Source organism: Ovis canadensis, chromosome 7 (genome assembly GCF_042477335.2).
Source record: "Ovis canadensis isolate MfBH-ARS-UI-01 breed Bighorn chromosome 7, ARS-UI_OviCan_v2, whole genome shotgun sequence".
NCBI lineage: Eukaryota > Metazoa > Chordata > Mammalia > Artiodactyla > Bovidae > Ovis > Ovis canadensis.
In genome coordinates this window covers 110,940,988-110,968,086 of record NC_091251.1, presented here as the reverse complement: position 1 = coordinate 110,968,086, position 27,099 = coordinate 110,940,988, and the positions used below count along the sequence as shown (strand labels likewise).

At 41.3% G+C, this 27,099-nt stretch overlaps 1 protein-coding gene across 5 annotated transcripts in view; it reads right to left on the bottom strand.

Annotated features, from left to right (window-relative positions):
• The window catches only part of TTC8 (tetratricopeptide repeat domain 8), a 90,180-nt gene that overhangs the window by 6,007 nt on the left and 57,074 nt on the right, over positions 1-27,099 (bottom strand). For all 5 annotated transcript variants that reach the window (XM_069597258.1, XM_069597255.1, XM_069597256.1 and 2 more), the window contains 5 exons: positions 22,563-22,648; positions 11,645-11,732; positions 8,741-8,851; positions 1,496-1,635; positions 41-215 (listed from right to left, as the gene is read on the bottom strand). In XM_069597258.1, the coding sequence (XP_069453359.1) occupies positions 41-215; positions 1,496-1,635; positions 8,741-8,851; positions 11,645-11,732; positions 22,563-22,648 (600 nt within the window). The remainder of the gene's footprint in view (positions 1-40; positions 216-1,495; positions 1,636-8,740; positions 8,852-11,644; positions 11,733-22,562; positions 22,649-27,099) is intronic.

The following is a 27,099-nucleotide window of genomic DNA, read 5'->3' as shown; positions in this document are numbered from 1 at the left end:
CCTTTTCTAGAACAGAAACTCTACCAGGGAAACAACATACCACAGCGACGTGTCCCAAGTTGTACCAGACGTCAGCTACCTCTTCTTCATTTTCAGCCAGAGAAAGGGCACGTTCAAATGAGGTCAGAGTCATGTCGTACTGCTGGGCGAAGAAGCAACATAGCCCCAGGTTGTTGAAAAGCTGGCAGTTGTAAACACCCATCTGGAGGAGTCGCCTTTTTGAAAAGAACACACACACTCTGGTGTCAGATCAACTTTACAGATATTGACATATTTTTTACAAAGTTAGAAGTGAATTCATTTTATATGTTTTTAATACCCTCCAAAGAACAGAAAGTATTATAGTAAATGAAAAAGAGTTTAAAGCGAATTCAAAAGCATGCCTTTTGTAATGGTTCCAGTCATGAGAAATGTATCCAGAGGCAAAGTCAGAAATAACTTATCTAACTTTTTTCCCCCCCAAAAGCTTTGCTAGAGTATCAAAATAATAAATAAATAGTCACATAAAGTAAAACCCCTACACACTTTGGCCTCATGCAACTTGAAGGGAAACTTCTGAGTCCTTCTAACCAAGTTTTGTTTAGCCTCCCGAGGTTTCAGCTGAGTTGGATTCTGGTTGTGCTGTGTGGTTCAGCTACATCCAGTGACCACCAGTGAGCTTCTACTCAGGGAGACGAGACTGTCGGGGGATCCCGATGTTCCCCATTTAGCTTTCACGCTGCAGCTCAACAACCCTATTTTGCCTCTATTCATCATTAATCCCAAAGGATGAGAGTTCAGACAAGCATATGAAAATCACCCCAGCTGCCCTGAGGACCCGCTCCAGGGGTAGGGGAGTAGAGACAGCTGTGTGAGCGCAGGCTGGCACTCACATTATTACCTTTGTGCTCCAACATGTACTTAGAAAGAACTCTTATCAGCTGCCAGTTATCTCCCTGTTTATTACCCAAGGGCTAAAGAGGAAATCATAATTAAAAAATTAATCTCAGGAACCATCTATAGGATAACATAAGTATGTGCTCAAAGAACCAGTGAAAATAACTTATTTAGATTTTGCAGACATATTTGTGGGATTCTGTTTTAAGGTCCTCCTCACAACTTTAGAGCCTGGGGTCCACTGCTCTTTACAAACGACATTCTCATTTTACCTTTAAGGTTTTGACACTATGTACAGTGGTATTAATGGAGGCCATGACGTGGAAGCTTCTAGTAACTGCTGTTATTGGTTGATGACAAAATGGCCGATTCACACACACCGACATGGTGTTAAAAGTAGGCATTTATCCAGGTGTGTTTCGGCAAGATGCTAACTACTTCTGCATTTCCAAATTATTTAGAAATAGCTTCAATAGTCATAAAACATCCGGGTGCTTGAATTTTTGGTCTCATATAGACATGGCCCACACATTGTTTCCCTGCATCTTCGTTCCGTCCTTGTCACTTTTTGCATCACTCTTTCACAGGAAAGCAGTTTCACAAATTGAACGTAGTGTACCTGTAGAACCGGAGAGCCACTTCCGGCTGATCAGAGTAGAAGTGGTTGCTTCCGATGCACGCAATGGCTTCCACGTGAGTATTGTCTTGTTTCAAGACCTCTTTGTAGTATTCAGTGGCTGATGAAATATTGTTCATCTCCTAGTCTCCATCAAGAGGGAAGAGCAATACTGTATTAATACTCAACAAGAAATTGTTACGATGATGACTGGTTTACATTATTTTATTCAGTTCAGTATTTTTTCCAATTCAGTATTTATTAAGAGCCTACCACAGCCAGACTCTGTTCTAGGCCCTGGGGACACAATGTGAACAAAAAGATAAAATTACAGTCACCATCCCACCCCACCCCTCCATCTGTAGTTTGGCATTCATGAGTTCGGTGAGCCACAGATCAAAACTATTTAGAAAAAAAATTCCAGAAAGTTCCAAAAAGCAAAACTTGAATTTGATGTACTGGAAATTCTTTATATACCATTTATTGTGCATCTCCAGCTATTTACACAGCACTTGTATTGCATTCGGCATCACGCGCTATCTAGAGGTGATCTAAAGCATACGCATGGGGACTTCCAGGGGGTCCAGGGGCTACGGGTCCTCCTTGCAATGCAGGGAGTGCAGGTTCAGTTCCCGGTTGGGGAACTAAGACCCCACAGGCTGCGGAGCAACAACGCCCACGTGCTGCAACGAGAGAGCCCACACACCACAATGAAACGTCCCACGTGAAGGAACTAACCCAACACAGACAGATAAAAATGTTTAAATAAGTGCAGTATACAGGTAGATGTGGGCAGGTTGTATGAAAATACTCTGCCACCTTAATAAGGGACTGGAGCGCCACGGGATCACCAGGGAAGTCCCAGCAATGTGTTCTTTCAGTCTAAGAAATCATTACTCATCCAGCTCTATTTTGAAGTTATTAAACAATCCAATAATCCAGTTGGTTTAATAGACAGTCTTTATCACATAAATTTTCATATATATGAATACACATAGATTCTATTTCTGTGCTTTCTTTAATCTATTCCAGCATTAGAACTATTTATAGTAGCTCAAGAATAAATTTTATGAATGTAGATTTAAAATAGTATCTTCAAACATACAAATATCACTTCAACTATCATTTAAGTGATTATTACAGTAGTTATTAGTGGTTATTTTTTGAACTAATCCATTGAATATCATCTGAGTTAAAGAACTGACTCATTTGAAAAGACCCTGATGCTGGGAAAGATTGAAGGTGGGAGGAGAAGGGGACAACAGAGGATGAGATGGTTGGATGGCATCACCGACTCGATGGACATGAGTTTGAGTAAACTCTGGGAGTTGGTGATGGACAGGGAGGCCTCGCGTGCTGCAGTCCATGGGGTCGCAAAGAGTCGGACATGACTGAGCAACTGAACTGAACAGAATATCAACACTGGGTTTTATTTAAAACAAAACTGTAAATAACTTAGGGAAGTGAATTTTGCTATGATTCTCAAATTCTGTTATATATCAGAATCACCTTGTGAGCTTGCTCAGCAGACAAAAGCCTGTATCCCACTTTCCAGGACATGTGAGTCAGGAGGAGGAAGATGGACCTCACTCTCAAACACTCCCAAAGTCATTTCTACACAAAGTAAAGTTCAAGGACCATGAGAACAACATTTCCTAGGGTAATTATTCAGTTTCAAACACCTTTTAACATTTGCAGCGTGCTGTGCTTAGCCACTCAGTCGTGTCCAACTCTTTGCAACTCCTTGTACTGTAACCCGCCAGGCTCCTCTGTCCATTGAATTCTCCAGGCAATAATACTGGAGTGGGTTGCCATGCCCTCCTCCAGGGGATCTTCCCAACCCAGGGATCAAACCCAGGTCTCCCGCAATGCAGGCGGATTCTTTACCATCTGAGCCACCAGGGAAGCAATACAGGCCTTTATTTGAACCTTTTACCGCAGAATAGTTCAAATAAAAGCCTGCCTTTCAAATCAATAAACAAAAGGCCCCAAGAAAAAGTAAAACCACAACCAAATAAATTTAGCAAGGATAACATTATTTAAAACAAGATTCTGTACAGAACAAGCAATAAATAACAGGCAGCAAAACATGTTCATTTAAAAGAAACAAGACCAAAATGAAAGTGATTTTAAAAAAAAGAACATAAAGGAAAAGAATCCCTCCAGAGAAAAGTATGATATTCATATGAAAATCCCTAAAGGCAGATGCTGTGTAAGCTCCAAGGCTGAGAACCAAACTTTACTAATTAACCCTCAATCCACTGTCACATAAAGAGAAAAGGAACACAGTGGAAATCTTCTTAAGGCAAACTTTGCCGTAAGTGAAATTAACCATGTAAATTCAAGGGGAAATGCTGCATCCGGCTGTTCCAAGTCTGTGCTCAGCCCTCGGACACCCGATTTGTACACGACGTCGTCCTCAAAACTAGGATTCTCTCTTTTCACTTCTTTCTTCCTTTGAGTAAAAATTCAGATTCTACTTTTTCTCACAAAGCCTTCGCCTGTCACCCTTACAAAAGAATGTGCTTCTCCAAGTCCTGGCCAGACCCAGAGCAGGGGAAGGAAGAAGGTAGCTGATTAAGGAATCCACTCCAGACCCGCTCCCTGTCCCAGCCATAGCAACGATCACTGTAATGGGAGCGTGGAAGGAATCCTTCCCACCAGTTCCTCATAACAGCAGCTCCCACCTGAGAAGGGCAAAAGGAAAAAAAGGCACAAACAATTCCAACCACATCAAGACAGTCACCACTACGAATTTCACAGCTTTCAAAATGGATTCTATTTTATTTCCTTCCTAAGCTTCTTGGTCAAAATTTTGTTCATGTTCAATTTAAGGTCATACAACTAAAGACAGAGAGATACTGATACCGCTTTTTTCACTTCAGTTCAGTTCAGTCGCTCAGTCGTGTCCGACTCTGCGACCCCATAAATTGCAGCACGCCAGGCCTCCCTGTCCATCACCAACTCCCAGAGTTCACTCAAACTCACGTCCATCGAGTCAGTAATGCCATCCAGCCATCTCATCCTCTATCGTCGTCCCCTTCTCCTCCTGCCCCAATCCCTCCCAACATCAGAGTCTTTTCCAATGAGTCAACTCTTCACATGAGGTGGCCAATGTACTGGAGTTTCAGCTTTAGCATCATTCCTTCCAAACAACACCCAGGACTGATCTCCTTCAGAATGGACTGGTTGGATCTCCTTGCAGTCCAACGGACTCTCAAGAGTTTTCTCCAACACCGCAGTTCAAAAGCATCAATTCTTTGGTGCTCAGGCTTCTTCACAGTCCAACTCTCATATCCATACATGACCACAGGAAAAACCATAGCCTTGACTAGACGGACCTTTGTTGGCAAAGTAATGTCTCTGCTTTTGAATATACTATCTAGGTTGGTCATAACTTTTCTTCCAAGGAGTAAGCGTCTTTTAATTTCATGGCTGCAGTCACCATCTGCAGTGATTTTGGAGCCAAAAAAATAAAGTCTGACACTGTTTCCATTGTTTCCCCATCTATTTCCCATGAAGTGATGGGACCAGATACCATGATCTTCGTTTTCTGAATGTTGAGTTTTAGGCCAATTGTTTCACTCTCCTCTTTCACTTTCATCAAGAGGCTTTTTAGTTCCTCTTCACTTTCTGCCATAAGGGTGGTGTCATCTGCATATCTGAGGTGATTGATATTTCTCCCGGCAATCTTGATTCCAGCTTGTACTTCACCCAGCCCAGCGTTTCTCATGATGTACTCTGCATAGAAGTTAAATAAGCAGGGTGACAATATACAGCCTTGATGTACTCCTTTTCCTATTTGGAACCAGCCTGTTGTTCCATGTCCACTTCTAACTGTTGCTTCCTAACTTGCATACAGGTTTCTCAAGAGGCAGGTCAGGTGGTCTGGTATTCCCATCTCTCTCAGAATTTTCCACAGTTTCTTGTGATCCACACAGTCAAAGGCTCTGATAGTCAATAAAGCAGAAATAGATGTTTTTCTGGAACTCTCTTGCTTTTTCCATGATCCAGTGGATGTTGGCAATTTGATCTCTGGTTCCTCTGCCTTTTCTAAAACCAGCTTGAACATCTGGAAGTTCACGGTTCATGTATTGCTGAAGCCTGGCTTGGAGAATTTTGAGCATTACTTTACCAGCATGTGAGATGAGTACAATTGTGCGGTAGTTTGAGCATTCTTTGGCATTGCCTTTCTTTGGGATTGGAATGAAAACTGACCTTTTCCAGTCCTGTGGCCACTGCTGAGTTTTCCAAATTTGCTGGCATATTGAGTGCAGCACTTTCACAGCATCACCTTTCAGGATTTGAAATAGCTCAAATGGAATTCCATCACCTCCACTAGCTTTGTTCGTAGTGATGCTTTCTAAGGCCCACTTGACTTCACATTCCAGGATGTCTGGCTCTAGATGAGTGATCACAGCATCGTGATTATCTGGGTCATGAAGATCTTTTTTGTACAGTTCTTCTGTGTATTCTTGCCACCTCTTCTTAATATCTTCTGTTTCTGTTAGGTCCATACCATTTCTGTCCTTTATTGAGCCCATCTTTGCATGAAATGTTCCCTTGGTATCTCTCATTTTCTTGAAGAGATCTCTAGTCTTTCCCATTCTGTTGTTTTCCTCTATTTCTTTGCACTGATTGCTGAGGAAGGCTTTCTTATCTCTTCTTGCTATTCTTTGGAACTCTGCATTGCTTTTTTAGACAATGGTCAAAGATTTATATTTATATGCTTATCAAAATTACATTCACAAGGTAAAGCTATTTCTGAACAATTTAAGGGTTGTTGTTTTCATATTACAAGTAATACATGTTGATTACAGAAAATCTGGAAAATAAAAACCATTCACATACTGCTACCCAGGTATGGCAACTATTAATACTTTCCATTCTTTTTTCTAACAAAATAATTTTAAAAGATCATACCCAGCATTTCAAGGAATTTAAAAGAGAACAAAGATGCTTCTGTTCAATACTGTATTGGAAGTCCTAAACAGTAAGGTTTTTTTTAAGTAAAATAATTGAAATTAAGAGATAAAACTGTCTACATTCACAGATGATGATAGTTTTACTTAGAAAATCCAAGAGAATCTATGATGCTATTAAAAAGACTATTTAGCCAAGTTTTAGTATCAAATCAACATAAAGTAATACATTCCAACTCACCAGAAATGACCATAGGAAACACAAAAGAAAAAGAAAGCAGTTCATTCAGAATTTTACCTACAAATACATCAGTGCAGAAAAGAGCTAACATAGTCAGCCTGGGACTGCTACTCTTAGAAAGGCCTGTGAAAGGCTCGCCCTTGGTGAGTAACTTAGAACTTGGCTTGTGTGTGTGCGTGCGGGAGTGCTAAGTCGCTTCAATCGTGTCTGACTTTTTGCAACCCTAGACTACAGCCCAACAGGCTCCAGTCCATGGGATCTTCCAGGCAAGAATGCTAGACTGGGTCGTCATGCCCTCCTCCATGGGATCTTCCCAACCCAGGGACTGAACCTGCGTCTCTTACATCCCCTGCATTGGCACACAGATTCTTTACCATTGGCGCCACCTGGGAAGCCCAGCTAGTGCCCTACACTTATATGAAACTTTCCCCAAGTGACAGCGTGGCTCCCTACACCTGGACCGCACAAAGCGCAGCGCATGCGCTGTGCGAACACCTGCTTCACTCCTTGGGGCCTGGGGTCCTGGTACGTGATAGGCAGGCAGTGCCTCCCTCTATGGCCGGCCCCCGGCAACAGATTGTTGTTGTTGTTCAGTGGCTAAGTTGTGTCCGACTCTCTGAGACCCCAGGAACTGCAGCACACCAGGCTTCCCTGTTCTTCACTATCTCCCAGAGTTTGCTCAAACTCATGTCCGTTGAGGTGGTGATGCCATCCTACCTTCTCATCCTCTGTCGTCCCCTTCTCCTCCTGCCCTCAATCTTTCCCAGCATCAAGGTTTTTTGCAATGAGTCGGGTCTTTGCATCAGGTGTAGCTTCAGTATCAGCCCTTCCAGTGAATATTCAGGACTGATTTCCTTTAGGATGGACTGGTTTGACCTCCTTGCGGTCCAAGGGACTCTCAAGTCTTCTGCAGCACCGAAGTTTGAAAGCATCAGTTCCTCAGTGCTCAGCCTTCTTTTGTGATGGATACCAGGTCTCTGATGAGCTCCCCTGGCAGACAGTGCTTCACACATGTGGCCACACCTTGCAGAAGAATCAGATGTGTCCTCTGTGACTCCACCAGGCGTCTGGGTGGGTGGCAGGGGAACTCTGGAAAGCCTGTGTCTGGTTTCCTCTGAACTTTGCCCCACATGCCTCTTCCCTTTACTGATTTTGCTACAAAAAATTGTGGCTATGAGTACAACTGTGTGCCGAGTCCTGAGACCTAAATCACTGAACCTCACAGTGGTTTTGGGGACTCTCAACAAAACATTCATGAAGATAATTACAAGATAGTCATTGAAAGACAACAACAACAACAAAAAGACCTAAGTAAATGGAGAGTTATATCATGATCCCCCGTGGGAAGAAAGGCAGACCCTCCACCCTCATCATTCTTACATTCAATGCAGTTCCAAAGCACATGCCGACAGGGTTTTTTAATATGGAAGCGCAAAGGGCCAAGAACAACCAACTGTGAAGAACAGGTGGTAGAATTTTCCCAACCTGACATCAAGAATTATTATGGAGCTATCTTAATTAGGCCGCAGGGAGAACAACTCAATGGGGCTTTTGATGAAATTTGACAAAAATGGCTCTAAAATTTATTAGAATAAGCAAAAGTCCAAAATAGCCAAAACATTCCTAATGAAGATGAACAAAGCGCCCTCCCAAAGAGTAAGCATAATAAAGCTACATAATATTGGTATAAGGATAGACAAGCAGACCAACAGAACAGAATGGAAAAGCCAAAACATATCTACCATATACACAAGAAAAAAACCTGCTGCTTGACATGACAGACCTGAGAGAAGGGCCAGTTACCGTGCTGGGACAGCCAACCATGCCGAGGGAAGAACTGATTCAAAGTCCTATCTCGAACCATTCGCTATAGCCTTCTGTGTGTTTGAAATACTTCATCATAAAAACTGAAGTTTGTTTAATGTATACACTAAAATCTCTTCCTCTGTTGGTAAATCACTGGCCAACAATCTTAATTTTACAAACTGTTACATTTTATAAGACCCCAAGGGACTATGTATGAACTTACTTAAGTAGCATATAACCTCAATCTTATATCAACTTTTTGAAAGATAGGAACCTTACCTCATAGATCCTGGCAATTCCACAAAGTAGGGTTACCTCTCCTGGAAACTTGTCTAAGCCTTGTTTGAAAAGATTTAAAGCAGTCACGGGTTGATCCAATGAGATGTAAACCTAAAACCAGGATACACTTCAACAAAAGTACTGCTTCTTAAAATAACAGTATTCGTTATGACAAATTTAAAATTATTGCTTAGTAACAAATTATCTTCTAGATATTACAGTAAACATTTTTCAGAAATGTGTAGGATTAATTTCCAATAATGATGCTATAGCTTTATCTCCTCATGCTCTATGTGACACATTTATTCATTTATTCCTTCAGCAAACACTTATTGTGGGCTTACTACTGTCACAGACTAGAGAGTAACTAGAAAAGGATGCTGACGTACGCCAAAAACTATCACATGCTGTGAAACAATCATCCTCCAATTAAAATAAGTTGATTTTTTAAAAAAGAGAGGATCAAGGGAAAATCTTTTTTTAGGATGGAACAGATATAAGTGTGTCTATAGGCGGGCACGAAGGACCAACTGTGAGGGTGCTTTTGAAGACGCTGGAGAAAGAGGGCATGCCCCGTGGGAAAGTCTGAGAAGGAGCAGCTGGGGAAGCCTGGGGGCGGGGGGGGGGGGAGAAGGACCCTGAGAAGTAGAAGGGAACACGTGTGTAGGGTAGAGGGTCGGACAGTTGAGAGGGTTAGCACTCCACACTCCCATTTAACAGCTTCCACCACTTAATTAGCAATGAGAACATCCAGGGTGGATGAACCGTAACCTATTAGGGACTTCTAAAAGGGGAACTGCAGTTCTATGTATAGAAACAAAAGATTAAGACATTTTTTTTCCTTCATGATCTTGGATCCTCCGTTTCTTTCTAAACATTTAGATTGTGCTTCGAAGAAGCCCAAATGGAGACACACAAAACTGCCTGCAGTGTTTACTGATAAACAGTGAGACTAGAGGAAAGGGTATGGATGAAAACTTTTCAATTTTTACCTTACATGCTTCTGAATTGCTTTTTAAAATATAATAATATAATTCCATATGTGAAGTAATATAAAATATTTAATAATTCTTAACAAGCTTAAATTATAAGAGATAATGTGGTTCCTAAAATCTGCTTGGTCTCTACTTAGCAATAATTCCTTCACATATCAAAAAAAAAAAAACAAGTAAACTGTAACCCTATATAGTCACATAGGCAACAACAGAGTTAAGCAAATCAATTTATGAAAAAATAATCAAACCATGTATTTAACAATAGTTAAAATAAAAAGTACATTTTTAACCACATGGCAAGTAATTATCAATTAAGAAGATAATAGTCAAATACTGTAACCTGAATTATAATTTTAAGCTGTCAGAAAACTTACTGTGATGTTTAGAAACCTTTTTAGAATTTAACATATAATGTATAAAGACACTCAGATATTAGAGTTTCAAACATTTTTTTAAAACTACTGTAAACATACTAAGTTAGCACAGTAAGTTTATATGGCAGAACTTCCATTTGATTCTGTTAGTATGCTAACATTAATACCGTATTTAGAAAGTAGCAGCACTTCCTTTGGAGAAGGCAATGGCACCCCACTCCAGCGCTCTTGCCTGGAAAATCCCATGGACCGAGGAGACTGGTGGGCTGCGGTCCATGGGGTCGCTAGGGGTCAGACACAACTGAGCGACTTTTTTACTTTCCACTTTCATGCATTGGAGAAGGAAATGGCAACCCACTCCAGTGTTCTTCCCTGGAGAACCCCGTGGACGGCGGAGCCTGGCGGGCTGCCGTCTACGGGCCTGCACAGAGTCGGACGCGACTGAAGCGACTCAGCAGGAGCAGCAGCAGGCGCACTTCCTTTTCTGTCTTATCTTTTCAGCCTCCTTTACGACACTTTTTAAATTTAAGAAATTCTTAAAGATATATTAATACAAGATGATATCCTAACTACCACTTCATCAAATGCTTCTTTTAAAGTAGCCTTGGTGAGGGTAAAGAAGTCACTAATGTAACACTGGAAATTCCAGGTGGCCCTTCACTCTGTCTGGCTGTGGGTGGCACTCAGGCGGCTCTAGAATCAGAAAGTCCTGGGCTGAACTGTTGTCGTTCAGTCTCTGTCGTGTCTGACTCTCTGTGACTCCGTGGACTGTAGCCCGTCAGGCTCCCCCGTCCATGGGATTTTCCTGGCAAGAATACTGGAGTGGGTTGCCATTTCCTTCTCCAGGGGATCTTCCCAACTCAGGGACTGAACCCCCATCTCCTGAGTCTCTGGCGATGACAGGCGGACTCTTCACTGCTGAGCCACCGGGGAAGCTCCCAGGTCTGGATGCTGGCCCTTAACAGGCAAGTGAGGCTGAGAATCTGCTCTTACCCTCTTACGTCCCCTTTTCCTCAACAGCACAAAGGAAATGTTAAAATCCGCTTTGCGGTGTTGCTGAGAAAGTTTAATTAAATTACATGTGGAAAAGACTTGATAAAATGCCTTACACTGAGTAGGTGCTCAATAAAGGGGAAATACTGTTTTTGTTACAATGGCAGAGCCCAAAAGTGAAGGACCTACATAAAAACAATCCTGTTCTCTACAGTCTGCTGACACGAGAAACAAATGTGTTGTAGAAAAACACCTCTCTGGGGCTTGTGACCCCTGGGGACAGTAAGCCCGTAGCATGTTCTTCCGATCTAAGGCAATATTTCAAAGAGGCTGTCTTACTTTCCCTGGCAACCGATTTTTCCTGAGATGGTTATCCTCCGAATGGTCTCACCTTTTCCCTTACCATTAAAAAAAAAAATTAAGTCCGAACATATTAACTTGCCAACTGTTCTTAAAGAAACTGGCAACTCTCCCCATGCACTGGTTGGAATTTAAACATTTATCCAGAGAAGACAAATTCCACTCAATCTAAGAATACTTACTTTTGCCAAGTAGAGAAATGTATCTACCATTTCCTGCTGCTTCAGGGCTGATTTAAACTGTTTCTCTGCTTCCCGATACAATCCTAACCTAAGAACAACCATTTTAAAAATTAGACATTCGATTTAAAACAAATACAACCAGCATTCATTCATACCCTGAGGATATGAATTAGAGACAAATTACATCTGTTAAGAGTAAGCATGTACCAAGAAGGCGATGTTATATGCACACATGCATATTTATAAAGGTTAGGAAAAAGATGCCGGCATTCCCATATTCACTGTCTAAACACTTAAATGGGGTGTAGATTCTGTCTGAAGCCTAATCACAGCAGGATGTCAGTGAGTCACCAACCAAATTGCTTGTGTCAGCTGACATGTCACATGACCTCAAGAAATGCTCAGAGCCTCCATTTTATTGGAAGAACTGAAGATGACATTTCTTTGAAAAACATCGTCTACTTAGAGATAAAAGCCTGTTTTTTTAAAACTGAGGTACTGGGTTGGCCAAAAGGTTCATTCGGTTTTTTTTTCCATTAAGATGGCTCTAGTAGTGCTTAATTGTCTTTAACTTCATTCAAAACAATTTTGTTAGGTTGTATTGTGACAGCTGTCATATCAGTGTGCATTTAAAAAAAAACATCAAAACTGGAGAATTTTTGTGTAGTCATTTTAACACTGAAGAAAGAAGGGAAAAAAGCAACATTTTCAGAATACTATGCTTTATTATCTCAAGAAAGATTTAAAAATGCAACTGAAATGCGAAAAAAAAAAAAAGCAGCGTATGGAGAAGGTACTGCGACTGATCAAATGAGTCAAAAGTGGTTTGTGAAGTTACGTGCTGGAGATTTCTCACTGGACCGTGCTCCACGGGCACATAGACCTGTTGAAGTTGACAGCGATCAAACTGAGACATCCACTGAGAACAATCTATGTTATACCATGCAGGAGATAGCCGACATGCTCAAAATATCTAAACCAAGTGCTGATAATCATTTATACCAGTGTGGTATGCTAACCATTTTGATGTTTGGGTTCCACATAAGTTGAGCAGAAAAAAATCTTCTTGACTGTATTTCTGATGCGTTTCTCTACTTACACATAAGGGAAATGCTCCATTTTTAAAATAAACTGTGGCAGGTGATGAAAAGCGGATACTGTACAATTGTGTGGAATGACAGAGACTGTGGGGCAAGTGAAATGTACCACCAGCAACCACACCAAAGGCTGGTCTTCATCCACAGAAGCTGATGTTGTGGGTATGCTGGGATATGCTGGGATTGGAAAGGAGTCCTCTATTACGAGCTGTTTCTGGAAAACCTAATGATTAATTCCAACAAGTACTGCTCCCAATTAGACCAACTAAAAGCAGCACTCGACAAAAAGCGTCCGGAACTGGTCAACAGAAAACGCAGTCTTCCATCAGGATCGTGCAAGACCACGTTTGATGACCAGGCAAAAATTGTTACAGCGTGGCTGAGTACTTCTGATTTCTCTGCCATATTCATCAGACATTCCACCTTCAGATTCCCATTTATTTTGGTCTTTACAAAATTCTCTTAATGGAAAAAAATTTCAGTCCCCTGGGAGACTGTAACAGACATCTGAAATAGTTCTTTGCTCAAAAAAATAAAAAGTTTTGGGAAGATGGAATTATGCCTGAAAACTGGTAGAAGGTAGTGGAACAGAAATGGTGAATAAAGTTCTTGGTGAAAATTAAAAATGTCTTTTATTTTTAATTTAAAAAACAGAAGGAACTTTTTGGCCAACTCAATATAATTGCCATACAACATTATATCAACTTCAGGCATGTAACATAATAATCTGATATTTGTATATATTGCCAGATGATCACCACAGTAAGTCTAATTAACATCCATCCATCACCATCCATCACCAAAGATACAGAATTTTTTTCTTGTGATAAGAACCTTTAAGTCTTACATTGTTAGAAAATTTCGCACACACAATACGGCATTACTAACCATGGCTGCCATGCTCTAGGTGGCATCCCCACAGCTTATTTATTTTCTAACTGACATCTGAACCTTTTGACTCCCTCTCCCAATCGGCCCACCTCTAGTCTCAACCTCAGGCAACTACCAATCTGTTCTCTTTATCTATGAACTTTGTTAACTTTTTTTTTAGATTCCTCATATAAGGGAGATCACAGGATATTTGTCTTTCTTTATGAGACTTAGTTTACTTAGCATAATGCCCTCCAAGCCCATCCATGCCATCTCGAACAGCGAGATTTCACGGGCATTAGACTGTCTCCATATGTTGGCTATTAATGCTGCAGTGAACATGGTGATGAGGATATCTTTTATTCAAGTCAGTGTTTCCATTTATTCAGACAGATATCCAGAACAAGGATTGCTGAAGCACATGGTACAGCAATTTTTAATTAACTTAAAACTAATTTTAAAATTTAATTAATTTAAAATTTTAATTTAAAGCACATTTTTAATGTTTTCAGGAACCTTCACACTGTTTTCCCTGTGGCTACACTAATTTACATTTTCATCAACAGTTCATGAGGGTTCTCTTTCCCTCACATCCTACCAACACTTGTGATTTCTAATCTTCTCAATAACAGTCATTCTAACAGACGTAAGATGATAATCTCACTGTAGTTTTGACTTGCGTTTCCCTGAGGATTAGTGATGTTGAGCACCTTTTCATGTTGGGCCTCTGTATGTCTTTTTTAGAAAAAAGTCTTTTCAGAGCCTCTGCTCATTTTGTTTTATTTTCTATTAAGTTTCATGAGTTCTTCATATATGTTTCAATCAAAGCTTGTCCGACTCTTTGCAACCCCATGAATTGCAGCACACCAGGCCTCCCTGTCCATCACCAACTCCTAGAGTTTACCCAAACTCATGTCCATCGAGTCACTGATGCCATCCAGCCATTTCATGCTCTGTCGTCCCCTTCTCCTCCTGCCCCCAGTCCCTCCCAGCATCAAGGTCTTCTCCAGTGAGTCAGCTCTTCCCATGAAGTAGCCAAATTACTGGAGTTTCAGCTTTAGCATCATTCCTTCCAAAGAACACCCAGGACTGATCTCCTTTAGAATGGACTGGTTGGATCTCGTCGCAGTCCAAGGGACTCTCAGGAGTCTTCTCCAACACCACAGTTCAAAAGCATCAATTCTTCGGCGCTCAGCTTTCTTCACAGTCCAACTCTCACATCCATACGTGACTACAGGAAAAACCATAGCCTTGACTAGACGGACCTTTGTTGACAAAGTAATGTCTCTGCATTTTAATACACTGTTTAGGTCTGTCATAACTTTCCTTCCAAGGAGTGAGCGTCTTTTAATTTCATGGCTGCAGTCACCATCTGCAGTGATTCTGGAGCCCAAGAAAATAAAGTCTGACACTGCTTCCACTGTTTCCCCATCCATTTCCCATGAAGTGATTGGACCAGTTGCCATGATCTTCGTTTTCTGAATGTTGAGCTTTTAACCTACCTCTTGAGAAATCTGTATGCAGGTCAGGAAGCAACAGTTAGAAGTGGACATGGAACAACAGACTGGTTCCAAATAGGAAAAGGAGTACCTCAAGGCTGTATATTGTCACCCTGCTTATTTAACTTCTATGCAGAGTACACCATGAGAAACGCTGGACTGGAAGAAACACAAGCTGGAATCAAGATTGCCGGGAGAAATATCAATAACCTCAGATATGAAGATGACACCACCCTTATGGCAGAAAGTGAAGAGGAGCTAAAAAGCCTCTTGATGAAAGTGAAAGAGGAGAACAAAAAAGTTGGCTTAAAATGCAACATTCAGAAAACGAAGATCATGGCATCTGGTCCCATCACTTCATGGGAAATAGATGGGGAAACAGTAGAAACAGTGTCAGGCTTTATTTTGGGGGGCTCCAAAATCACTGCAGATGGTGACTGCAGCCATGAAATTAAAAGACGCTTACTCCTTGGAAGAAAAGTTATGACCAACCTAGATAGCATATTCAAAAGCAGAGACATTACTTTGCCAACTAAGGTCTGTCTAGTCAAGGCTATGGTTTTTCCTGTAGTCATGTATGGATGTGAGAGTTGGACTGTGAAGAAGGCTGAGTGCTGAAGAATTGATGCTTTTGAACTGTGGTGTTGGAGAAGACTCTCGAGAGTCCCTTGGACTGCAAGGAGATCCAACCAGTCCATTCTGAAGGAGATCAACCCTGGGATTTCTTTGCAAGGAATGATGCTAAAGCTGAAGCTCCAGGACTTTGGCCACCTCATGCGAAGAGTTGACTCATTGGAAAAGACTGATGCTGGGAGGGATTAGGGGCAGGAGGAGAAGGGGATGACCAAGGATGAGATGGCTGGATGGCATCACGGACTCGATGGACCTGAGTCTGAGTGAACTCTGGGAGTTGGTGATGGACAGGGAGGCCTGGTGTGCTGTGATTCATGCGGTCACAAAGAGTCAGACACGACTGAGTGACTGAACTGAACTGAAGTTTTACTTTCATCAAGAGGCTTTTTAATTCTTCACTTTCTCCCATAAGGGTGGTGTCATCTGCATATCTGAGGTTATTGATATTCCTCCCGGCAATCTTGATTCCAGCTTGTGCTTCTTCCAGCCCAGCGTTTCTCATGATGTACTCTGCATATAAGTTAAATAAGCAAGGTGACAATATACAGCCTTGACGTATTCCTTTTCCTATTTGGAACCAGTCTGTTGTTCCATGTCCACTTCTAACTGTTGCTTCCTGACCTGCATACAGGTTTCTCAAGAGGCAGGTCAAGTGGTCTGGTAATCCCATCTCCTTCAGAATTTTCCACAGTTTATTGTGATCTACACAGTCAAAGGCTTTGGCATAGTCAATAAAGCAGATATTTTTCTGGATTTCTCTTGATTTTTCTATGATCCAGTGGATGCTGGCAATTTGATCTCTCGTTCCTCTGCCTTTTCTAGAACCAGCTTGAACATCTGGAAGTTCACGGTTCACGTATTGCTGAAGCCTGGCTTGGAGAATTTTGAGCATTACTTTACTAGTGTGTGAGATGAGTGCCACTGTGCGGTAGTTTGAGCATTCTTTGGCATTGCCTTTCTTTGGGACTGGAATGAAAACTGACCTTTTCCAGTCCTGTGGCCACTGCTGAGGTGTCCAAATTTGCTGGCATATTGAGTGCAGCACTTTCACAGCATCATCTTCCAGGATTGGAAATAACTCAACTGGAATTTCATCACCTCCAGTAGCTTTGTTTGTAGTGATATTTTGGTCCCTATAGCTCTGTAATTTGGTTTGAAATCAGGGAATGTAATGCCTCTAGCTTGTTTTTCTTTCTCAGGATTGTTTTGGCTCTGTGGGGTCTGCTGTGGTTCCACACAAGGTTTAGAACTGCTTGCTCTACTTCTGTGAAAAATGCCACTGTAATTTGATAGCGATCACACTGAATCTGTAGATGCTTCAGGCACCAGGGGCATTTTTATAATAATTCTTCTTCTAATCCAAGAATGTGAAACATCTTCCAATTTACTTGTGTCTTCGTCAGTTTCTTTCATTAGTATCTTACAGTTTTTGGTGTACAGGTATTTTCATCTCTTTGGTTAAATTTATTCCTAGTTTTTTTTTTTTTTGATGGAATTGTAAATGGGCCTGTTTTCTTAACTTCTTCGTTATTAACGTAAGTGAAAGCAAAGTCGCTCAGTCGTGTCCGACTCTTTGTGACCCGTGGACTGTAGCCCACCAAGCTCCTCCATCCACGGGATTCTCCAGGCAAGAATACTGGAGTGGGTTGCCATTTCCTTCTCCAGGGGATCTTCTCAACCCAGGGATTGAACCCAGGTCTCACATTGCAGGCAGACGCTTTAACCTGTGCACCATCAGGGAAGCCGTTAAATACAAGAATACAGTCTCTCAGAAAACCTCCTATAGGGACACAGAACTTCAGATCCAAGTACTAACATCAAAGATTTCAAGGGAGGAAAGGAAGCCAGGTTCAAAGTGGGAGGAGGCGGGAGAGGGGGGCGAAAGGGGTGGCCTTAAAGATGTCTCTTGCCACCTACAGATACCCAGGCATTATGAGACTTTTCCCTGGGCCTCCAGAGAAGGGAGGACTGGAACTCGGCCCTACCAGAAATCAGACCAGACCAGAACGAGAATTCGAGTTCTCTGCCAAGAGGAGGTGATCAGTCTCCAATCCTCAGCTCAGGCTAAGGATCCGCCCTTAGACCAGATTCCTGCATCCAGGACTGGGGGACTAGAAAAATGGGGAATAGGAAGGGTTAAGGAGAGAGGTCAATGAAGTCTCTTGTTCCTTACCGGTCGGGGCACCCTGGCCAGTTGTCCGCGTCAGGAGGAGACCAGGGACAAAAGGGTCCCAGCTGTGGCTGCTGGGTCTGGTCCATTGGCAGGCAAGCTGGCCCCTGAGTACCCCGAGTGGTCAGGATGTCAGCCTCAGTGAAGAAGAGTCCCCGCCAGAGTCGCCATTTGTTGCAGGAAGGCGGACCCCTTCCAGGGCCCGAAACTGGCCTCTTGTCTAACACTCAGAAATGAATTGTCCGAGGAGACACATGTGCCGACATAGCAAGAGATTTTATTGGGAAAGGGCACCCGGGTGGAGAGCAGCAGGGTAAGGAAACCCAGGAGAACTGCTCTAGTTATTAATGTATAGAAAGCAACAGATTTTGTATCCTGCAAGTTTACTGAATTCACTTACTATTTCCAACAGTTTTTTGGTGGAGTCTTCAGGATATTCTATCTATAGCATCACATCCACTATAAACAGAAACAGTTTTACTTCTTTTCTGATGTGGATGCCTTTTATTTCTTCTTCTTGCCTAACTCCTCTGGCTAGGACTTCCAATAGTATGCTGAGTAAAAACGGAGCCACTGGGCATCCTTACAGAGCAAAAGCTTTCAACACCAGTGCGTGTGACTTCAGCAGCAAGCTTGTCATTCATGGCCTTTACTGTGTGGAGGTACATTCCTTCTACACCCACTTTGTTAGGAGTTTTTATCATAAATGGATGCTGGACTTTGTCAAATGCTCTCTCTGCATCTATTGAGATAATCAGATGATTTTTATACTTCACTTTGTTACTGTGATATATTATGCTGATTTGCATATACTGAACCATCCTTACATTCCTGGAATAAATCCCACTTACTCATAGTCATGATCCTTCTCATGTTCCTATTTCATTTATTTCTATTCTGATCTTTGTTATTTCCTTCCTTCCACTAACTTTGAGCTTTATCTGTTCTTCTTTTTCTAGTTACTTGAGGTGTGAAGTTAGGCTGCTTATTTGAGAATTTTCTTGTTTCTTGAACAGGCATTTCTTGCTCAGAACTTCTCTCTTAGGATGAGCTTTTGCTGCACTCCGTAAGTTCTGATGTGTTGTAATTCCAGTTTTCACTTGTTTCAAGTTACCTGTTTTGACTCTGCATAAGCCCATTTTTAAACTCTAAACAATTTTAAGGTAAACAGTTAACTACCACTTGAGTGATATAGCTATACCATTTTATTATTCCACAACATTTTCTTTCCCCATTTTTGTATCTGATACTGATTGTCCTCGTCTATGAATCTGAGATTTGTTCCTTGCTTAAATACAACTGTCCTGATGTCAACACCCACTTCTGCCCAGGGAACATTTTATTAACCATGAAATCAACTGCTAAAGCACACTTCAGCCTGTCCTTAATAGATCTGTGGGGCTTTCTCATAACTACTCATCCCAGACATGTGAGAGCTACTTAGGCACTTTATCATAGCGCTTTTATTTATGAAATAAAGACAAAACAGTATACAATATAGTCCATTATGTTATCTTCATTTAAAGACTTGAAAGAAGAGCTGTGTCCTTTTTTCCTAACATAAACCTCAAGCACTGGTATAACTATACCCAAAGAGATGCTGGACAATGTGGGACAAAGAAGTTAAAGTGACCCCACAATCTGGCCTAAAGTTAGCAGATGTATGATGTGGTAGAAGCCCCTACTGCTTCAAAAGCCCTGCACCTTTGACAAGGAATGTTCATAAAGTGTTATCAGAGAACACTGAAGTTCTGAAAGAACAGCATATTTATACAGAGTTTCAACTGAACATTTAAGTCTGAAACACATGGCTGAAGTTGAATCACTGAATTCCATGAACACCTATTTAGTTTGTATATTTTTAACTAATAAAGTTGTCTCTTGCAAGAAATAATTTTATAGGGATTACAGTAAAGAGATACATACAAAAATATATGAAAACAGAACTAGATTTTAGAAAAAACAATGAAGAATAAAGAAATTAAAAAACCAACTAGCAATCAGAGCTACTGAAGTACCTGGAAACCAAAGAAAGGAAAGAAGGATGAGTCATATGTGTTTTATTACTATACCCTTAAGAGACCATTTCCTCTGATCCTATCAAAGAGGAATTCACCACATGGGTTCTTGTGCAAAGGAAATGGAATGGCGCCATGTATAAAGAACGCCTAGGAATAATGAAAACGTCAGTCAAGTTCATAAACATAGGACAATATCAAAGAGTCAGAGTCCAGAGATAATCTCCACCAAATGCCAGGGTTTTTCCTCCAATTTAATTCAATAAACATCGTCAAGGACCAACTGCACGCGCATTTAATGATGTTAAGGAGTTGCAAATATGAAGATAACAACCGTGTACTGAAGGCACCAATTAAGATGGAAACAAAACATGTTTTAAAAGAGATCTAATTGTATTACAGCCAATGAGGGGAAAAAAAGCACTGTGAGAGCGCAAACAAGGAACAAACTAAGTCCCCGCGGCAAGGAGGGAACGGGCAGGATTTCCACAGTGAGGTGGGGTGGGGTGGGGTGAAGGGACATCTCTGACGGACGCAAACTATGGGCACAAGCACACAAGAAGGAAAGTCCCCAGCATTTAGGGGAATGCGGAGTCGTCATGTTTAACCAAAAAGCAAAACACGAGACAGAATGGGAGAAGTGAGAAACGTGGGCAAAGCTATAGACTTGGACAGGCTCGCGGATGCCCCAGGTGAAACACAGATTTCATTTTGGAGGCAATGGAGATGAGCCGCAGAATGTCTGCAGCAGTCACTCTGACAGCAGTACTAGGAAGGACTGATCGGACAAGGAAACGGGGGCAGAAAACCTAGGTAAGAAACTAACATAGCGAGTCAAACAAATGACAGGCAAAGCCAGTAGCGGGGCACTGGAGCGGGCGTGGCTAGTAAGGGGGCAGCTGCGAAAGCCACTGCGCGGGAAGAGCCAGGAGCGCTCAGCCGTCAGGAGCGGAGAGAGCGACGGCGCCCCGGGCGCTCCCGCCGGCACCTTCCCTGGCTGTCGCCTCTTCCTCTGGGCTCGCCCTGCGCCCCGCACGTGCTTCTATCAGAACGGGAACCACATTTGCAAATGATTCCTGTTCTCTCTTCCGTTCAGCTGTAAACCGTTTAAAGGAGCTTCTCATTAAACATGGTACCGTGAGTGAATGAACAAATGAATGAAGGCTCCATACATAAAGAGGAGAAGCAATCAAGGAAACAGAGGAGAATGATACTTAACATAACAAAATACATTCATTTAAATACCATCTTACTTGAAGGAAAGAAGGAATCAAGTTATGCTTTTCTTTCATTATTACAGATTTCTGAGAGTTTTGCTTAGAACCTCAAGATTCCAAGCTTGTCCTCAGAAATTATATTCATAAGAGCTTAATGTTATAATGATCCAGAACTACCTTTTAGCAGAAAATACTTCCTCAATCTAACAGTAGGAAAAAATACTTCAGAGTTCTATGTGAAATATCTAAGTGGGAAATAGTCTTAATTTCAACAGCAGAAAAATAAGCATCCTTTTAATTCTATTAATATTTCCTTTTCCTCAGTGCTCAGTAACTAAAGTTAGTAACGACTGAATGATGTTCACAGTCACTGGTCTACCTTGTTTCTGAATAATAAAATACATTTATCTTCATAAAATATAACTATTCATTTGTTTCTATTTTTCAAATGCTCCAAGTGCATTTCAGTGTTAAGCAATCATTTCAGATCCTGCTTACCAGCTGTTGTGTAATGTACATAATACTGATTATAACTTTTTTGATCTCTCAACTGGCTTAAAAATGTGGTTAAAGGTTAAGTGAACTGGTGTAAGAATGTCAGATCCTAGGGAAACACTATGAGATTGTGCAGACGGTAAAGGAACTGGCATCAGAAAGCTGAGCTCCAAGTCTAGTTCTGCCGCTCACAGGCTACATGGAGTTGGGAAGGTCACTCTATCCTTCTGAGGCTCACGTTTTCTCATCTGCACAAAAGGCTACTAATAGCAACTACCTCCAAAATGCCGTAAGACTTAACTGAGATAAGGTGATGTATGGACCAGTTCTCTCTTCACTGTAAAGCACTTTACAGATGTGAGGCCGAAGAAGAAATAAAGATGTGAGTTAAGAGGAGCAGAGAACCAGGTCGATCCTAATCCCAGGTCTGTTACTAACTGGTTCCTGATACAAATCAGTTTCTCTGGCCTCGGCTTCTTCATCTGAAAAGGGTGTGATGGTCTCAAAGCTTCCCCTTCCCAGATCTAAAATTTCACTATTCTAACGGTGTCTTAGTGCCTTCACATATGTGTGTAGCCAGTCACTCAGTCGTGTCCAACTCTCTGTGGCCCCATGGACTGTAGCCCTCCAGGCTTCTCAGTCTATGGAATTTTCCAGGCAAGAATACTGGAATGAGTTGCCATTTCCTACTCCAGGGGATCTTCCCAACCCAGGGATCGAACACGTGTCTCTTGAGTCTCCTGTACTGGCAGGTGGATTCTTTACCACTCACGGGAAGCCATCACGTGACTGCTAAGCAAATGCTCTCTCAAGTAAGCCAGCAACACCTTGCTCACTTCTTCATGAGGAAAAGTTACTGGATTTGAGGCCCTAAAATATGTTGCCGTTTCTCAGCCTTTGAAAAGAATCTGAATTTTACCTGTAGTAACATTTTCCAATCTGCACTTTCCACCACCAGTCCTTGTACTGAGAATGTTCCGTGGAAAGGGCAGCCAAATCCAAAGCCTTTGAAAAACAATTCATTTTCAATTAGGATTTTCTCTTCTGACAATAAGCAGAAACAATAAATAATGAAATAAACCATATAATTAGCATCAATCAAAACATGCATTAGAAATCAGACAGAAACTCGAGTTGCTCATGTCTCCAGATGGCCCCACCAATTTTCCCTAAATAATCAGTTCCAGACCAGAGGGCTGACAGCAGATGAGAAGGAAACACTGATCAAAGGGAAGCAGATGTACAGTCTATCTGAATACAGCTTTAATATACAAAGTACAAAACTGGTATTAAAAAATTGTGAGTTTTTACCCCACCAAAATGCTTCCAAACTTAGTGGCAGTCAAGCCTTTACTGTGTGAAGTAGGCCCAAGTGCAGGCCCCACTTACTTTAAAGACAGAGGTCGAGAAACAGGGAAAGATCAAGTATGGAGATAGAAAAAGGTTTAAAAACAGGGTCATGAAGAAGAGCTGGATTGGTGACTACCATCTTTCAACAACCATTGTCCCATTATTCTGACATCACCTTACGTTCCAGGAATCCTAAAGGTCAGGCTTTGCCTGCGATGGACTGAGAAAGAGCTAACTGCTTCCGTATTTTACGTGTACTTACCCCTTTCTCTCTAACGTCTGCTAGTTTGTCCCTTCTAGTGATTATTCAAGATCAGACAAAAATACCTAATTAAGAATTAGGATTCTATACCCAAAAAGCAGAAACCATTTGTACAGAGAGGAAGCAAATCAATCTTTAAACAAATGTATAGTTCACAGGAATCTGAAGCTCATATAAAGATTTGGTTATTAGTTTTAAAAGAATTCTGATTTTTTATAATAATTTTTTAAAATTATTAGTTTTAAAATAATTCTGATTTTTTACTATCCTTTCTATTAAGATTGAAAACCTTTTATTCTTTAGTCAGTGTTAACATCATCACAATATCCAATAGCTCAGTTACAGTAACTTATATTTTCAGTTCTATAATCTCAGAAGGGAAATCAAAGTCCCTCAGTCATATCCGACTCTTTGTGACCCCGTGGACTGTAGCCCGCCAGGCTCCTCTGTCCATGGAATTCTCCAGGCCAGAATACTGGAGTGTAGCTGTTCCCTTCTCCAAGGGGTCTTCCCAACCCAGGAATCGAACCCAGGTTTCCCGCACTGCAGGCAGATTCTTTACCATCTGAGCCATCAGGGATGCCCATAGTCTCAGAATGTATCCCATATTATTGTTCTTCATATTAACTCTTATCTGAAATGAACGCCAAAAGAGTTCCTTGAAGCTCCTGCTGCAAAATTAATAACTTTCCTTGTGTTCCCCATCTTCCCTCACTCCAGGGGAGACTTCTAAATATGCAAACTATTTATAAAGGAATGGTGTCACATGCTGAGGTTCTAATGGACTTGAAAAATCAACATTTCTACTTGAAAGCTATGGAAATTAAAAAGAATCCAGAGATAAAAGTGGAAGTGAAAAATGAGGGGAAAAAAGGCATCATTTCAATTATCATTATCTCTAGAAATACCAGAAAACCATATTTCAATCAGCTCAGTTCAGGAGTACATTGTAAATATCTGAATCATATTCCTTTTAACTTAATCTTTTAGACCTGTTAAAGCAAACAGATCAGATTCACTTTCAGACTTAATATAACATTCTATTTTTCATAAAAATATGTCATTCTGAATTTTTTTATATATTCTAATTTTCCAAGATTAGATTTAGTGCTGACTACAGGCTGTTGATTTTGCTTTCAGATATGGTTCCCATATAGGACTCACATGCCCACATATTTGTCTAAGCCAATCAAGGAAATTAATATGAATTACAGATATAGAATAAAAATGGCAAAAATTACATGTTAATGATCGCTCTTCATTTGATGACTGAGGCTACACTAGACAAAACCACCATTATGATTTCAAATGGACCCTGCATCCCCTGAGAACAGGTGCCGACTTCTTATGCATCTTTGCTGTTCTCGAAGGGTGCCATGCTGTTGAGACCTTCAAGAATTAATTTCATTCTTTACTTCTGATTTATGCTGAAAATAGCTTAGGAATCAAACAAAACTGTCATCGTAATAAGATGCACAATTAAAAGCTATTAACATTTTTAAATTTTAAAGAGGTGACAGAAGAGCTGTATTTCCTTAAAGTCTTTGCTAGCTTTTTAAAATAAATGACTAGATACTTATATTTTAGGATCTTTGAATAAACTAATCAATCTAATATCTAGCTTTTAATAAAGACCTACAAGGTTATAAATAAGTTTATAAAAGTCCCTATGAACAGGGAGCCTGGCAGATCCAGACAGCAGAACACTTGTGAATACGTCCAACTCAGTGTCCCAGAGACTCTGCTAAGTAACAGTTGGAAACAGTGCCCCCAACGACCAAAGTTTAAACAGTCTTTCATTCACTACTGTGAGAGCTGTGACAACATCAGCATGATGGAATTAAACAGCTTATGGAAATAAAGATCCCAGAATCACCAATCCACACACCACTTCAGTTCTGTCAATATTGCCAACATTGCCCCAAAAAGGGAGAGAAAGGGAGAGACTTATTAAGAACCCAAAAGCAGAAATATATTTTTCCATAAAACAAATTGTTTTTTTCAATGTAGCTCCTTTTCTCACTATTATGTAAATGCCAAGATGTAGAGCCTCTTCAAGATGAAGCTATTAATAAGGATATCATCATCATGACCCATAACCAGCGTATGATCTATCAGTTTTCTGAACCCATCGCCTACAACTTCCCCCCTCTCACACTCCACTCCAGCCACGCTGGCCTCCTCAACGTTCCTTAAATGATCCAAGAATGCTGATACCCAGGGCCTCTGCAGTCAGTCTTTCTGACTTAACGTGCTCTTCTTCCACCGAACCATCTAGTTTGTCTTCCTTCCTTCAGGCCTCTGTTTAAATGTCTTTTCGAAGTGAACTTTATCAACTGCCTTCTAAGTGAAAGTGAAGTCGCTCAGCTGTGTCTGACTCTGTGACCCCATGGACTGTAGCGCAGCAGGCTCCTCCATCCATGGGATTTTCCAGGCAATAATACTGGAGTGGGTTGCCATTTCCTTCTCCAGGAGGGTCTTCCCAACCCAGGGATCGAACCTGGGTCTCCCACATTACAGGCAGATGCTTTACCCTCTGAGCCACCAGGGAAGCAGCCGCCTTCTACCTCATCTAAAATAATATCATCCTCCATGTCATTATCTATTCCCTTCCCTGTTTTCCCTGCTTTATTTTTATACTATTTATCCCATGACATTTTATATATTTTTTAAATTTGCTAACTGTCTCCATTCCTTGCCCAACCAGAACGTAATTTCCGAAAGAGCAGAGATTTTGCTTCACCCTGTAGTCTCAGGGCCTGGAACAGTGCCTGGCACACTGTGGTAGCTCAGAATGTGTAGGAAGAAAGAATAAACATCTCTGCAATCAATCAATCAATCTTCAACAAGTCAAGAAATCTGTGATGTAGTAATTACAAACATTTACTCATTTATAAAAGGGGATGGTATTTGAATGTTTCTTTTTAATGACAATATATGTGATTTCACATATCACCTTATAATGCTCTGACCAGCTTTATATTAAGTGAAAATGACATGTACTGTACTTAATTTTATTTACAGCAACGTGAAGGCAATGACAACCCACTCCAGTACTCTTGCCTGGCAAATCCCATGGACAGAGGAGCCTGGTAGGCTGCTGTCCATGGGGTCGCTAGGAATCAGATACGACTAAGCGACTTCACTTTCACTTTTCACTCTCATGCATTGGAGAAGGAAATGGCAACCCACTCCAGCGCTCTTTCCTGGAGAATCGCAGGGACAGGGGAGCCTGGTGGGCTGTCTATGGGGTCGCACAGAGTCGGACATGACTGAAGCGACTTAGCAGCAGCAGCAGCAGCCTGGTTTCTCAGTCATTCCAGCCTTAGTTTCTCTTTTCTCTGTGCGACCACATCCACCATCACTTCCTTACAGATAACCACCATACTCAGTATATCTGGCCCGGGCTCTGCATTTTAGGGGAACAGCTTCTGATACATGCAGTGGCATCTCCACTTGGATCAGCTTTCACAGTTTCAAACTGAAAACGCCTTCCAGTGGGTTATGCAGCTTCTTTACAGTCTAACCTCCTTCCCTAACAATCCTTCCAGTGGGTTATTCGGCTTCTTTACAGTCTAACCTCCTTCCCTAACAATCCCATGTCTGTTAGTAAGACAGTCGCTCTTACAGCACCTTCAGGAGGCAGGTCTGACCTGGCTCTCTCCTTTGTCTGCCACACCAAATCCAGTATCACATTTTGTCACTTCTTTCTGACAATGCCTCAAAATGCTCCCACTGTTTAGGATATGGCTTATTTATTTCTCATTCCATATCCTCTTCATGTTTTTACCCTTCTTTTACATTTTCTCCCTCCCTTTCCAAAAAAAATCTTACTGGATTTTTA